This window comes from Sorex araneus, chromosome X, assembly GCF_027595985.1.
Source record: "Sorex araneus isolate mSorAra2 chromosome X, mSorAra2.pri, whole genome shotgun sequence".
NCBI classification, from domain to species: Eukaryota; Metazoa; Chordata; class Mammalia; order Eulipotyphla; family Soricidae; genus Sorex; species Sorex araneus.
The window spans coordinates 151,087,148-151,102,213 of record NC_073313.1 but is presented as its reverse complement, the minus strand read 5'-3'; the positions used below and the strand labels follow the sequence as shown (position 1 = coordinate 151,102,213).

The 15,066-nt window shown below is 53.6% G+C and overlaps 1 protein-coding gene across 5 annotated transcripts in view; it reads left to right on the top strand.

Annotated features, from left to right (window-relative positions):
* LOC129400153 (zinc finger protein 426-like) overlaps positions 1-13,067 on the top strand; it is a 56,839-nt gene extending 43,772 nt beyond the window's left edge. For 2 of the 5 annotated variants that reach the window (XR_008627466.1, XM_055123538.1), the window contains exons 5-7: positions 2,808-2,933; positions 10,317-10,428; positions 10,648-13,067. Coding sequence is in view for 1 of the 5 variants with exons in the window: in XM_055123538.1 (XP_054979513.1) it covers positions 2,808-2,933; positions 10,317-10,428; positions 10,648-10,697 (288 nt within the window). In the remaining 4 variants the exon portion in view is untranslated. Of the gene's footprint in view, positions 1-2,807; positions 2,934-5,113; positions 5,464-10,316; positions 10,429-10,647 lie in introns of those variants that run through there. The other 3 variants (XR_008627468.1, XR_008627467.1, XR_008627469.1) reach the window with 2 other exon arrangements.
* Positions 13,068-15,066: the final 1,999 nt, after the last annotated feature.

Here is a 15,066-nt window from a genome sequence, read left to right as displayed (position 1 = left end):
CTTTGGAGACTGGGTACTGACCCTTTAGGGACTGGCCACTGACCTTTGGGGACTGGGCACTGGCCCTTTGGAGACTGAGTATTGATCCTTTGGGGACTGGGTACTGCTCTTTGAGACTGAGTTTTGATCCTTTGGAGACTGGGTACTGACCCTGTTGAGACTGGGCACTGAACCTTTGGATACTGGGTACTGACCCTTTTAGGACTGAGCACTCACCCCTAGGGGACTGGGCACTGGCACTATGGAGACTGGGTACTGACACTTTGGGACTGGGCACTGGCCCTTTGGGGATTAGACATGTGTCCTGGCAGGCTTGGCACCAGGAGTAGAGGCGGGAGGGGGGCAGGCCCGTGTGGAGCCGCCTAGGAGGGGTCGGCGAGAGACAGGAGTGCAAGCTGTGGGTGCTGGGGGCGAGGCGGGGGCGGCGGGCGGGGCTTTGGCTCCTCTTGTGATGCTGGCAGGAGCTGGGCGCCTGAGGTAGGGGACAGCCCTCTGCCTGCCGGAAATGGTGACTGCTGCTTCATCTTTGACGGGGACAGAGTTCTGTTCCATGGGAGGATTTCACTGCACTGATTCCCGCAGTTCACAGCCCGGCTCACTGAGCTGTTTGGGATCTGGACCACACCTGGCAGGGCTCAGGGCCCTTGCGTGGTGCTGGGGTTTGAACCCGAGTCGTGGCCCTGGCTGCATGCAGCATCCAGCTCTGTCTCGCCTTCAACACTCCCGCTGGACTCCTGAGGGGGCTGGGATGGACTGTGGGCTTCGGCCCTCGAGAGTCCATTCCCCTTGGCCCATCGAAGTCGGGGTCTGCCTGGCCCAGCCTGCGGGGCCCCTCTCCTGGACGAGCCCTGCAGATCTCCAGTGGCCCCTCAGACACTGAGACACTTGCCTGCCTTGGAGAGACCTGGCGACTGCCCCAGGCTCTGCGCTGGCCATTGCCCTTGCTGCTGTGGGCTTTGGGGGTGACGTGCCCTGGCCGCCCCGTGTGGGGGACTCTCTGGGCTTCTGTGTGGAGGTGCCCTCAGGGTCTGGACCTTCTGAAGCTGACAGCAAACCGCTCCCAACCCACTCGACCCCATAGAACGTTCTGGGTAAAGGGTTGGAGACAGTGCTCAGAGCACAACCCTTGGGGCCCAGGGATGGGCAGGTCTCGGCCGTTGCCCAGGGCTGTCCTGAATGTGGCCTGTCCCTGTCACATCAGGCCGCAGGGCTCGCCTCTCGGTCCCTCCTCTTCATCTTCCCCCTCCCCAATCCTTGTCTTCCTCTTCATCCGTTCTCCCTCTTCTTCCCCTCCACCTCCTCTTCTTCCTCTTTCCTCCTTCCTCTTACACCTTCTTCCTCCTTTTCCTCCTCCTCGTCTTCCCTTGTACCGCCCCCCTCCTTCTCTCTCCCACCCAGTCATGCTCAGGGCGCGGGAACCCGACAAGGTGCTACAGATGGACTTGGCATTGACGATGTGTGAGGCCAGGCCTCTCCCCTGTGCTCTCTCCAGCCTCGCCCCTCCTTCCTGGGCTCTCAGCTAACCCCAGCCCTGAGGCCCACAGGCCACTGCTGCCCTGGGGCTTCAGGAGCGGCAGGAGGGCTCGGCCTTAGGGAGCTGAGGGTTCCGGCCGTGCAGACACTCGGGCAGGCCGAGATGGCACCAAGCAGACATGGGCAGTGGCTGACAGGCTGGGGTCCCATCCAAGCTCTGAAGGTCTCCGAGCTTTGTCCATCCGAGGGCTGGCGGACAGCTCAGTGAGAGTCGTCGGCCTGAGCTGAGCTCTCCACGCTGGAGCCACGGCTGGCGGATCAACCTGGAAGACTCCCCGGGGCCTGTGCTGGAGCTGGTCAGTGTCCTGCGAGTGTCCCTGGGGCCTGTCCTGGACCTTATCAGTGCCCTGCGAGTGTCCCTGGCTTGTCCTAGAGCTGGTCAGTGACCTGCTCTAGGGCAGAGAGATGGCCCTGCTAGTGTCCCCTGGGTTGTCCTGCCTTCGAACATTCCCTGAGCCAACCTGGGACTGTTTGTGACCTGTCAGTGTCCCCAGGGTACTTAACCTGGCCTGGCCTGTAGGACCTCACAGTGCCCAGGTGGAGGAACTGTGGTGACAGGCCACTGGCTGGCATCGGCAGCCTCCCATCGAGGCCAAGACCACCAAACCTGTGTCTCTCTGTGTCAGCAGCGTCTCCTCTGGATTCCTTGGGACCCCAACTGGCAATTGCATCTGCGTTGTGGGGGGGGGGGAAGCCAGGCAGGTGTGGCCCAGCCTTGGTGCATTTCGCAGACCCATGATATACCACCCACCCCCAGGTTGGCCCTGGGGAACAGGCCACAAGATCCCCACCCTGTCCATGACACAGGTAGGACGATGGAGTCTGAAGTCAGGTCAGGGGCTGAGAGCAGACATGCACGTGACTGTCCATCGGAGACAGGTGAAGCCCATTGCAGGAGGCTGGGTGTGTGTGTGTGTGTGTGTGTGTGAGGGAGAGAGAGAGAGAGAGAGAGAGAGAGAGAGAGAGAGAGAGAGAGAGAGAGAGAGAGAGAGGACTTTAACGTTTTCGGTGTGGAATTGACCCTGGGGTGGCTGTGTGCATGACTGGCACCTCCAGAAACCTTCTAGTATAACATCCTCAGATTTTATAGATCTGACTGCCTTGGAGTGATGTCTAGAGTGATATGTCCAGGTCAGCCAGGAGGGTGCATGGAGAGAAATCGAGGCTGGTTCCTCCTGAGGGAAAGTACCTGAGCTCTGAGGGGTCCCATCCTCACAGCCTGGGAATGGGGAGGAGATGGGCCCTGACTCCCGCTCCCCTGTGTGTTGGCTCAGGGTGCAGTTTCCTTCCCCGACGTTGCCGTGAGATTCTCCCTGGAGGAGTGGACATGCCTGGACGCTGATCAGAGAAAGCTCTACAGGGACGTGATGCTGGAGACCTACCAGCACCTGCAGGCTGTGGTGAGAGCAGTGTGGGGCTGACTGGGCCTGGCCAGACCCGCATGGGCACCCAGCAACCATGCTGGGCTGTGTATTCTACAGACTTGGTGACTCTGACAGGTCAGGATCATTGACAGCAATGCGAATCACAGTTTCTCAGGTTTTTTCTTTTTTCTGTTTTTGTTGATTGGCCACACTTGGCAATTGTCAGGCCTTACTCTGAGATGCAGGGGATCTTCAGGTCAGCCATGTGCATGGTAAAGTGCCTACATACTGGACTGCTTTCAGGTTCCTCTAAATAATTCCTTCCATCGTTAAATCAGTTTACTTCTTGTACTACCCTTCACTTCAGTATGTTTGTTTTGGTTTTCCTTTGGTTGTTTTAACATCTTATTTATTTAGCTTTTGGGGCCACACCCAGCAATGTTCAGGGGTTGCTTCTCGCTCAGCACTCAAGAATTACTCCTGGCAGTGCATGGGGGAACAATATAGGATGCCGGGGATCGAACCCAGATTGGCTGTGTGCAAAGAAAATACCCTACCCACTTTCTATCACTTCAGCCTTTCTTTGGGTTTTGATTCGGAGCCATAGTCATTTCTTTATTGAAATTAAAGTTGAGAAGCATCTCTCAATCAGCTCCCTGACCCTGACCAGGCGACCCTGGCTGTTGGGGTGAATTTTGCTTGTAAAGGGGTTATTTTTAAAGCAAGGGGTTATTTTTTATTTTATAATGTAGTTTACTATATTTGATTAAATTTAATATTCAAACACCAATCCCAGGTAGTTGGGTTTTGCTTTGAGGAGGAGATAGTTGTTTAGGGATCACTCTTGCTGTGTTGGAAAGAAATTTATTTTGAAAGGGACGGAGTGGTAGTACAGTGGGGAGGACTCTTACCTTGCACGAGGCCAACCCAGGTTCAATCCCTGGAATTCCAAACGGTCCCTCAAGCCACAACAGGAGTCATCCTTGAGTGCCAAGTTCAAATAAGCCCTGAGCACTGCCTGTTGTGACCCAAACATCGAAACACACTCATACACAGACATACACACTCATGAGAATTTTGTGAGCAGAACGAGGATAAAGTTTTGTTCATGCTGAGTCCCTGTGGCTGCCCCCACGCAGAGCCTCTTTGGGGGCTGTGGTTGCTGTGGGCAGCCCTGAAGCTCAGGGGTGCTTAATCAAAGGGGTCCTGGCCTAGGAGGCAGCCCCTGGATGGGCCCATAAGGACCTTCCTTGGGACCCAAGGAGGAGTCCCGGATCTCAGGGCTGCAATATCCTCCCCTGTCCACCGAGCCCATCACTCCTCTCCTGACAGACAGCCCAAATTCCAGCCTACTTTGCATCCCCAGGAGAGGAAGGAGCTTCTGGCAGTGTCTCCCCGAGGTGGGGCTTGACCTGGTACCTCAGAGTGCCTGCCATCAGGACATCTCCGGGTCCAAGCAGGAACTTTCCAGGTCAGGGCTAGAGGTCTGTCCTCTCTGCCCACCGCTCTGATTTCTCCTCCAGGTCTCTGTTTTGGAGCCTAATGCTGATCCTTGGGAATAACAGGCAGGATAAGATCATGCTGAGGCATGGTCCAGGAGGTGGTTTGCATGGAATCTTAGTGAATTTTATTCTTTTCACTGTCACTGTCATCCTGTTGTCCATCGATTTGCTCGAGCAGGCACCAGTAACGTCTCCGTTGTCAGACTTGTTACTGTTTTTGGCATATCAATTATGCCACCGGGTAGCTTGCCAGGCTCTGCCATGTGGGTGAGATACTCTTGGTAGCTTGCGGGGCTCTCTGAGAGGGTTGGAGGAATCGAACTCAGGTTGGTCGAGTGCTAGGCAAATGCACTACCCGCTGCACTATCACTCCAGCCCTTATTCTTTTTATGAAAACATAAAGACTTTGCGGCATATGCCATCTGTTCAGTCCCTCACTCTCCATTTATTCTGGACCTGGTGACCCCCAGATATCCTGGTCACCTGACTGAAGGCATGAAACAAGAAAAAATTCCATTCCTTGCCAGAAACTAGGTGGTCAGGAATCTTTGGAGCCTGGCCCTTTAAGGCCATGAGCGGAGATGCAGTGACGTCACAGAACCCAGGAGGCTTCGCTTCCCGGAAGTTCCAGTCCCGCCATTGTTGCCAGCTGTGGAGCTAGGAAGGCGCTGCCATTGGGGTGGGGGGGAGGAGGCAGGGGGCGTCCCAAGGGCCTTTTGGCTCGCCAGAGTGTAGCAGACTGGGCGGTGGGTCGGTCCGTGGCAGGCGAACTATGGCCCCTCACCCGGCAGCGCGCCCCTGGGGGAGTTTATCCCCTTTATTCACTGACTTCAGGGAGCAGCGGGAGTTTTCGTGAGGAGACTCTCTGGAGAGACGTGGAGAGGGCGCTGGCCCAATCCCCGCCACCATACAGGGTCCCCCGAGCCCAGCCAGGAGTGATCACCCCGAAATCTCCAGAGGAAACCGAGGTGTGAGAAGCGACGGGGCCAGGGAGGAACATGAGCTGGGGAGTGAGGTCGCTCGGAAAGTTCCAGAACACGGAAAATAACGGAACAGACAAGAGAGTAATTTCTTTTTAAATTATTCTTTGTGTTTCGGGCCACACCCACGTGCTAGGGGCGACTCCTGGCTCTGTGCTCAGAGATCCCTCCTGGGGGGACCCCATGGGGTGTCAGGACGCCAGGCCCGCGCCCTCCCCGCTGACCTGTCGCTCAGGCCCCATCCAAAGAGAGAGTGTCAGTGCCAGAAGGAGCCTCGGTTTCCCCGGGGCGTGTGCGGCTGCCTTAGGCGTGTGTTAGCTCCTTTGCCAGGATGGTCACAGGGTGGGGGCAGGGGTCATGTGGGGAGTGTCCCAGGACCGCCTGTTGCTGGCCGCCTTTCATTCCTGAGACTGAATCCAGAGTCATCCTAAGGGTCACAGACACCCTTTGCAAAGGTATCTGTGGAGGCGTTTTTTTTTTCTCTTTTCCTTTAAAAAAAAATTGTTCAGAGCAGACTCCTGGCTCTGCACTCAGGGATCTGTCCTAGGAGTGCTCAGGGGATCCCAGGGGCTGCTGGCCGCAGTCACAGCAGCATACAAGGCAGATGTCCTCTCTGTACTAGCCTCCTGCCCTGTGGGGGTAGGGGTACAATTCCTCACTTGCTTGGGGCTCAATAGTATCTGGTGTAACTCTTTGACTTTCACATGCTCCCCACTCATTGGTAGGTTTTGGGGGTCCCACAGGAAGCTGTAAGAGGATGCAGAGCCTGGTGGCAGATGGTGCTCAGGGAAACATATTAGATGCCAATAGTCAAATCTGGTTTTTCTGCTTGCAAGACAAGCACTTCTCCCGCTGTACTATGTCTCCAGCCCTTTCGCACAGAAAAAAAAAAAATTGATTTATTATTATTTTTTTTTTGAATTGTAGATTTTGCTTCACAGCACCTAGTGCTTAGTGCTTAATCTAGGATCTGGGCTCAACATTGTTCCTGGCACTGCTCGGGGACCCTATCTTCTTTGGAGAATTGAATGTAGTTTCGCAGCTAGAAAGAAAAACAACTTATCAGTTGCACTGCCTCCGCTAACCCTATGTAATTTTTTTCTACAGAAAAAAAGATTTTTGCTTCATCTGTCAAGTGTCTCAGCACAGCCCTCCCCACTGTCCATCTCTCCCAGACCAGGCGCACCAGGCGATGGTACAGCTACTATGGCACTTGCCTTGCACGCAGCTTGCCTGAATTCAGTCCTCATCATTTCATAGGGTCCAATGAACACTGCCAGGTGTGGTTCAAAACTCCCCCAGAAAAAAGTCTCACTCCAGAATTTGTCATGACAATGAGCGTTCTTTGAACATTTTTTTTTTTTTGGCTTTTTGGGTCACACCCGGCTATGCTCAGGGCTGAATCCTGTCTCTGCACTTAGGAATCACTCCTGGCGGTGCTAGGGGGATCATATGGAATGCTGGGAATCGAACCCGTGTCAGCCACGTGCAAGGCAAAAACCCTACCCGCTGTGCTATCACTCCAGCCCCTCTTTGAATATCTTTTTTGGGCTTTGTGAATATCTCTCCTACCTGTTCTTTTCTTTGCTTTTATTTTATTTTGGATCAGAACTGGCGATGCACAGGGGTTACTCCTGGCTCTGCACTCAGGAATTGCTCCTGCTGGTGCTTGGGGACCATATGGGGGGATGCTGGGAATTGAACCCGGGTTGGCCACGTGCAAGGCAAACACTCTACCTGCTGTACTATCGCTCTACCACCCTGCCTGTTCTTTTCTGGTTTTCCTTTTTGCTACAGACTTGGAGATGGTCAGGGACTCTGCCCCTCTATCCAGGTGTCTCTGAAGTTCCATGTCCCCCACCTTCAAGCACGTGCTCTGCTTGAGCTCTTCTCCCTGGTTCTGTCTCACTACTAGGGGAGCTGATTAGGTGGGCTTTGGGGCCACAGCTGCCAGGGCTTGAGGGCTGCTCCCTGCTCTCTGCTCATAGTACCTGTGGAGAGTGGGTACCAGGGAAGGCCCCGGCCCCAGTTTTCAGCTGGCCAGCATCAGTTCCAGCCTGCTGTGCTCTCTCCAGCCCTCTGTTGATCTGTTGATACATTCGTTGTAAGTTCTTGGATGTGAACATTTTGGAATCTTTCAACTATTAAGCCAGAACTATGGGTTCCCAAGCAGCGAGAAGGACAGACACTAACTTTTTTTTTTTTTTTTGCTTTTTGGGTCACACCTGGCGATGCACAGGGGTTACTCCTGGCTCTGCAATCAGGAATCACTCCTGGTGGTGCCCAGGGGACCCTATGGGATGCTGGGAATCGAACCCGGGTCGGCCGAGTGCAAGGCAAACGCCCTACCTGCTGTGCTATCACTCCAGCCCCTGACAGACACTAACTTGATAATGCAAAAGCAGTAGGAGTTGTATTCCAGTATACTGGTGTCCACAATCTCACCCACAGAGTGCTTTCTTAACAACGACCCCGACTTCAGGCAGCAAGCAGTTTATGTAGGGTTTGATTACATAAGCAGTACATGTCTTATTGTTTCAGAAAAAAAACTTAGCTAGTTATCAAACAAAGGTGTTTTGGCAAGTGTATAGTGTAACAGTGGTTAGGCAATAGTTAGACATAGGTTTCCAGTAATAGTTCTGGTTACATATGCGACTCATTCTTTTAGGGTTAACAAAAGACAATTTCTGGGGCTTTTTTGACTAGGGGCATAGTGATTGTGTGAGCCCACTTGCTGGGCCTAAGAGCTTTCCCAGGTGGGTTCAGGTTGGCTAATTTCATTGCTGGGAAACCGAGACTGATTTTGATGATTTCTGCCACATTAACAGGCGTCAGTTTTGCCCTTCCAGAACAAAACGCTGTCAGGAGGAAAAGAAGGAGTTGGAGGCTTTGAGAAAAATTACAGACTTTGACCATTAAGATTTCTTTTGAACTAAGTGTAATCTTTCTCCTCCATTTCTTACACAAAATTATGTATCAAGGGAGTAAAACCATATAGTCTGTTAAAGCCTGGCCTGTAAGCTCTGAGTCCTGTCAGGTGTGGCCCCCAAACAAAGACAAAGTAAAGAACTGACTCTTGAGAATGTACGGCTGGATTCCAAACCTTTGCAGTTGGCAGACAACTTCCTCTTTGGTTTTATTTATATGTGTAGGTGGGGAGGGGATTTGGGATTGCTGCCAGACCCAGCAGTGCTCCGGGATCACTCCTTGGGGATTCAGCTGTGATGTTAAGTCAGCCACATGCATGACAAGTGCCCTGCCCACTGTTTTTTCTTTCTGACGCCTGCAAACCTTTGAAACTGCAGTCTGTGCTGCATACTGGAATCATGCTGGGAGCCCCAGGTACCAGCAGCCCTGCCATGGCCTCTAACAGCTGAACCTCATCTCTGTGCACCCCCACCCCCATAGTGCTAGTCTGTGTTCCACTCACAAGGCTCTTAGGATTTACACAGAATTTGAATTCCTGGGGCCAGAGATAGACCAGGAGTGCAGTCCCTGGCCTTGCAAGCAGCCTGCCATGGGGCAATCTCTGGCACAATGCACGGTCTCCCAAGCACTGTCATGAGTAATCTCAAAGTTCTGCCACTTGTGGCCCTAAAACCCAAAACTTTTACCATAAAACTGGCTGGAGGGGGTTGTTGACACAATACAATTTTTTTTCCATTTGCTTATTATGTTTGATGCTTAAGGTACTCATTGGGGTTCTGAGGACTCATCCCAGGTCAGCTGTATGCAAGGCCAACAACCTAGCAGACTGTAGCTCCAGGCCGTAAATTTATTTATTTTTGGTTGGAGGCTAAGCCGGACATTGCTTAGAAATTACTCCTGGCTCTGTGCTCATTGATCCCCTCATGCACAGCCTGGGAACCTGTGGGTGATGGGGAATGTAACTGGGTCAGCTGTGTGCCAGGCAAGCACCCCATGCTCTGTGCCGTCTCTGTGACCATCATAAAAATGCCTTTACTCTGGGTAAAGTCAAGAAAGTTGTGAAATTAGATGTTCTTTTTTCTCATAAAAATAAAACTCTCTAGGGGGCTGGAGCAATAGTACAGTGGGTAGGGTGTTTGCATTGCATGAGGCCGACCCAGGTTCGATTCTCAGCATCCCATATGGTCCCCAAGCACCGCCAGGAGTAACCCCTGTGCATTGCCTGGTGTGACCGAAAAAACAAACAAACAAAAAAAACCTCTTTGATTTGTGTGTTTTTGTTTTGGGGCCAGTCAGCAGTGCTGTGGGCTCACTCCTGAATGTGAGATCAGGAATCACTCCTGTCACTAGGAGACCTAATGAGATGCAGGGGATCCAACCAGAGTCAGCTACATGCATGACAGATGCCCTCGCTGATGTGCTGTCACTCTGCTCCCAGACCTAATTTTCATCTGTAGCCCTGGATTCCTGTTTCGATTTCATAGTATTTTCAGTTAGAATGGACCTAAGTCGCCTGAGACCTAGGACAGCATCTCAGCTGCTTGCCATATTTTTCACCATGGGTAGCCCGGATGCCAACCCAATTCTGCATCCCTCGGAGAGAAAGGAGCATACGAAAGTGTATTTCCTGGGTTGGTTTGGTAGCATGTGCCAAAGGGTGAGGCCAGTCAGGACATTCCTGGTGCCAGAGCAGGGACTTCCTGTTAGGGCCTGTGGCGGTTCTCCTCTCTGATGCTCACAGCTCGGATTTGTCCTCCAGGTCTTTGGGCAGAGCTTTTAGAAGCGGGATACAATGGTAATGAGCCACCCTGCAGGCCATTCCCAGGTAGGGGGAGAGTGATAAGATGAGAAGATGACAGAATGCAGTGACGAGAGCACACAGGCTTCCAGGGCCCTCTCTGCGTTGATTCTGGAAGGAGCCCTGTGATGTGGCTGCTCGTCGGAGTGCCCAATGCTCTGCTGTTTGACGACATTTTTCTCCCTGTTTGTTTTGTTGAATTTGGGTTTAGGAGCCATACCCATGGATAACCAAGGAGTACTCACAGCTCAATGCTCAAGGATCCCTTATGCCAGGTCTTGGGAACCCTTTGATGTGCCGGAATAAGAGGCTGATTTATTCAGGTTTGTTTTGTTTGGTGAGGTGAGGTGAGGTGCTGGGAGGGTCACACCCAGTGATTCTCAGGGGTCATTTCTGCTCTGTACTTGACATTGCACCTGGCAGTGCTTGGGGACCAGAGGGGATGGTGGGGATCGCCCGACCTACCCACTGTCCGCAGACCCTCTATCCTGTTACTCCATCCTGCTGCTATGCTGCGTTTCTTATTTGTTTTCTTCCCACAGGGGAGGTGATCACAACTTCCTCTTGGCTCCGTGCTCCCGATTCACCGTGACCAGCCTGAGGGGCCTCCGGGATGTGCTGACTCCATATCTACCCTGGAAACTACAGTGACTCGGGTCCCAGTACATGTGTTTCCCCTATTCTGTCCTTCCCACCCTGGAGAGGCTCTCCTGCTCAGTCACACAGTCTCACCTTCACTTGCTGCTGTGTGCGCAGTTCTGGGCATGCGCTGGTCCCAGGGAGCAAAGGATCTCTGGGGCCGGCAGAGGCCTTCCAGATTAATCCACTTCCCTGCTTTGAGAGGGATTGAGAGCGGCCCTGAACCCTTAGTTCAGAGTCCTGTGGCACTCATGTCCTCGCCCAGCTTTGAGTCGATCACTGAGGATGAGTGTCCTGTTCCTGTCCATAGTGATCATGGGCTGTGGCGTGCAGGGCATGTGTGTTTAGTATTTTGGCCTCACCCAGCATCACTTTTTGGGTCCTGATGGGTCTGTGCTCAGGTGTTCCTCTCTGCAGTGCTCACTGGAACACTGGTGCTGGGACAGACCCGGGGTGTTTGTGTGCAAGACTCACGCTCCCAGGAACCTTCTAGTATAGCATCCTCACATTTTACCAGTCCAACCGCTTAGAGTGATCTCTGGGCCTATCTACTGGAGTTTCACATGTAACGTGGTTTCTCCCAAGGCTATTGGCTCTGAACCCCTCTGTGGCCCAGGGGGGCAAGGCAACGGGTCCTTAATAATGTCCCCCTGTGTAACTGACTCAGAGCGTTCCCTGATGTGGCCGTAAGCTTCACCCCCAAAGAGTGGACATGCCTGCACGGACGCCTCTCAGAGGAATCTCTATTCCCCCTCCCCCGCCAAACCCCTTAGTGTCACCTTCTGCAGCCTCTCCTCAGTCACGCGAGGGCTCACCCTCTCACCCCCACCCCTGGACACCTTCCCTCCAGCTGGCCCTGACTCTTCCCCCACTGATGGTTTCCCCCTGGGGCATCACTGACCTCCTGCTCTCAGAAAGACCCTGTCATTTTCCAGTTCTGCCCTGCTCGTCTCCTCCTGCCTGGGCACACAGTCACTCGGCCCCCTGCCTTCTCTGAGGGTCCCAAGCCCCCTGAATCCTGCACACGGTACCCAGTCTGTCATCCCCACTTGCATCCAGTTCACCGCAGGACCTTTACACCTGCTGCCTCTCCCTTGCAGTACACTCTGACTTCAGGAACATTTATTCCTTGACTCCAACCCTCACCCGCCCTTCTCCCCTTCTCACCCAGAACCTTTCCACTCTATATCAGGGGTGACCTGGGGCTTCCCTAGCTTTTTCCATCAACTTAGCTTCTCAGGTGCCCCGAGGTACATCTGAGCGAGCCCCTGCCTAGAGTCTTGGTTCTGGGTACCCCGGTCATATTTATTTGTTGGAAGGAACGTTGAGATTGACAGAGAAGCGCTGAGTCTGCAGAACCGGCTTCCCCAGCCACCATGCGGCTCCGGCAGCCGCCCCCTCCCACGCTGCCCCTTATTCCCGTTATTGGTGGCTGTGGGTCTGGGGCCCACGCCAGGGTCCTTTTCCTGGCTCTCAGCTCACGAGTGCCGCCTAGCGGTGGGATGGACTCCGCATGGCACTTCCCCTCCTGTGTTCTTCCGTCCCTGGTGGTGCTGTAGACCCTGGGAGGTGCCCAAGAATAGAACCCGGGTCGGCCGCGTGCAAGACAAGCACCCTCCCTGCTGTACTCTTGCTTGGGTCCCCTTTTTTTTCTTAAACAGCCTTTATCATCATCATCGTGTAACATTCTGTTGTGTTTCATTTGTTCCCACTAGGACTATTTTTTTGGGGGGGTCACACTCGGCAATGCTCAGGGGTTACACCTGTCGGTACTTGGGGGACCCTATGGCATGCCGGGAATTGAACCCAGGTGGCCGCGTGCAAGGCCAGTACCCTACCCACTGTACTGTCACTCCGGCCCCTCCCTTTCCTGCCCTTAGGCCCTCCTCCTGCACCCACTACCCGTAATTCTGAGGGCCCCTCTGGACTCCTAGCTCCAGTCTTAGGGATTCAGCTCTTGCATTCTTTGTGTGTTTGTACAGAGTTTGAACTCCTTAAAGAATGCTATAATTTGGGGAGATTTGTTGGTTTGCTTTTGGGGTCCACTCAGCACTGCTCAGGTTTGACTCCTGGCTCTGTGCCAGGGAACTCTAGGGGGTGCTGGGGATTGAACCCGATCCACACACGTGCAAGGCACACACCCTGCCCTCTATGCTGTTTCTGCCTCCAGTGATGGCCATTTCCACATACAAGTCTCTGTCTCCCCTGATGAATACATTTCTGGTTACTTCTTGTTTACAATCGAGAGGAGGCGAGCAGAACCACAGTAGAGTGGGGAGGGTGCTTGCCTGGCGTGCTTCTGGCCTGGGTGTGATCCCTGGCATCCCCTAGAGTCCCCAGAGTGTGGCCAAACGTGATCTCTGAGCGTAGAGCTAGGAGCCATCCTTGAACACCGCGGGGGTGGCCCAACTGAAAATTTTAAAATAACTTAGGTAATTCAGTGGGGATGGGTCCCCCCAACTGTCGATTAAGGCTGCTGGGGTGGCCTTTCGGGGATTCTCAGTCATCAGTTGAGTACACTGTGAATTCAGTGTGTACACCGAGACTGTGGGGGTCCTGCCGGTTGGGGTCACCCTGCCAGTTTTTGGGGGCTTCCCAGGGCAGCATCCAAATCTTTCTTTTGCTTTTTTGGGGTGGGTTCACACCAAGAGATGCTCAGGGTTTACTCCTGGCTCTGCGCTCAGGAATCACTCCTGGCAATGTTTGGGGGACCATATGGATGCTGGGGATTGAACACAGGTTGGCCTCGAACAAGGCAAACGCCCTCCCCGATGTACTATTACTCTGGCCCCTGCGGCACCTCTGTGCTCCGTGGTCAGGCTTAGGGAACCCTGCGCATGTGCAGGGCAGTGGTTACGTGCAAGGCAAATAGCCACCCACCCCAGGCTGTGCCAACCAGGTCCATAACATATTTTTGTCTATTGATTTGGCAACCAGCTGCCCACTACCAGCTGCCCACTGTGCTTAGTGGTTCCACTGATTCTCCACAAATTTCCCTCCATGGATTAGCAAGTGGGAAGGTAAATCGGTGTAGTCTCGGGGGAACCAGTGTGAAGCTGTCTCGGAGAATTAAAAGTAGAACCACCAGATGATCTTGCCCACTCCACTCCCGGCATCCATCTGAAGAGCCCCAAACCGCATCTGAAAGGCCAGCTGTGTGCCTGTCTTCTGGCCGCAGCGCCTCCCACAGCCAAGGTTTGGAACCCAGAGGGCTGGAGCGATCGTCCAGTGGGGAGGGCCTTGCACGTGGCTTACCCAGGTTTGGATCCCTGGCATCCTGTAGGTTTCCCCTGAGCAGCGCAGGGGTGATCCCAGAGCTCAGAGCCAGGAGTAGCCCCTGAGTATTGCCAGGCATCCCCCCTCCAGAAAAAAAAGGAGATTGGAATCCTTCCAAGTTCCCACTGATAGCTGAGGGGTGTGTCCAGGACATAATGAGATTCAGCTGTGGGAAAAGAGGAAGTCTGGCTTTTGCACTGGCACGCATGGAGCCAGGGTTTGTGTTGAGTGAAATAAGTCAGAAGGGGCTGGCTGGAGTGATAGCACAGTGGGGAGGGCATTTGCCTTACACGCAGCCAACCTGGGTTCAATCCCCAGCATCCCATCGGGTCCCCTGAGCACCGTCAGCAGTAATTCCTGAATGCAGAGCCAGGAGTGATTCCTGCGCATTTACCAGGTGTGGCCCCAAAACTAACCCAAACATAAGTCAGAAGAGGTCCCGAGTGACCACAGCTGGTAAGGACCTGGGTTCAATCCCCAGCACCCCCTGTGGTTCCCTTAGGCCCATCAAGAGTGACCCCTGAGCACCACCAGGTGTGGCCCCAAACCAAGCACAAACGTTAGAAGGAGCAAGATAAAGGATGATCTCACTTGGTTGTGGGAGACAGAAAAGCGGAGGGTGGGCATTGGGAGACAGCGCAGGGATACACCCTGTATGCACCCCCCAGGCATACAGCAGAAACCGGTTCAATCCCCGGCTCCCCATATTTCTTAGAGCCTCACCAGAAGTGGCCCCAGAACACAGCCAAGAGTAGTCCCTGAGTGCTGGTGGTTGTGGTGGAATAAAAACTTAATAAAAATGAAAATAAGGGCTGAAGAGATAGTACAGCGGGTAATTTGTGTCGCTTATGAGGGCAATCAGAGTTCAGCCTCCAGCACTCCCTAGCATCCCCCAAGCAATGCCAGTGATCCCTGAGCACAGAACCAGGAGTCAGCCCTGAGCCCCATCACGGGTGCAGAAAATCATTGAGCCAGAGATAGGACAGCAGGTACAGCACTTGCCTTGCACACAGCTGGCCCAGGTTCAATTCTTGGCACCCCATAGG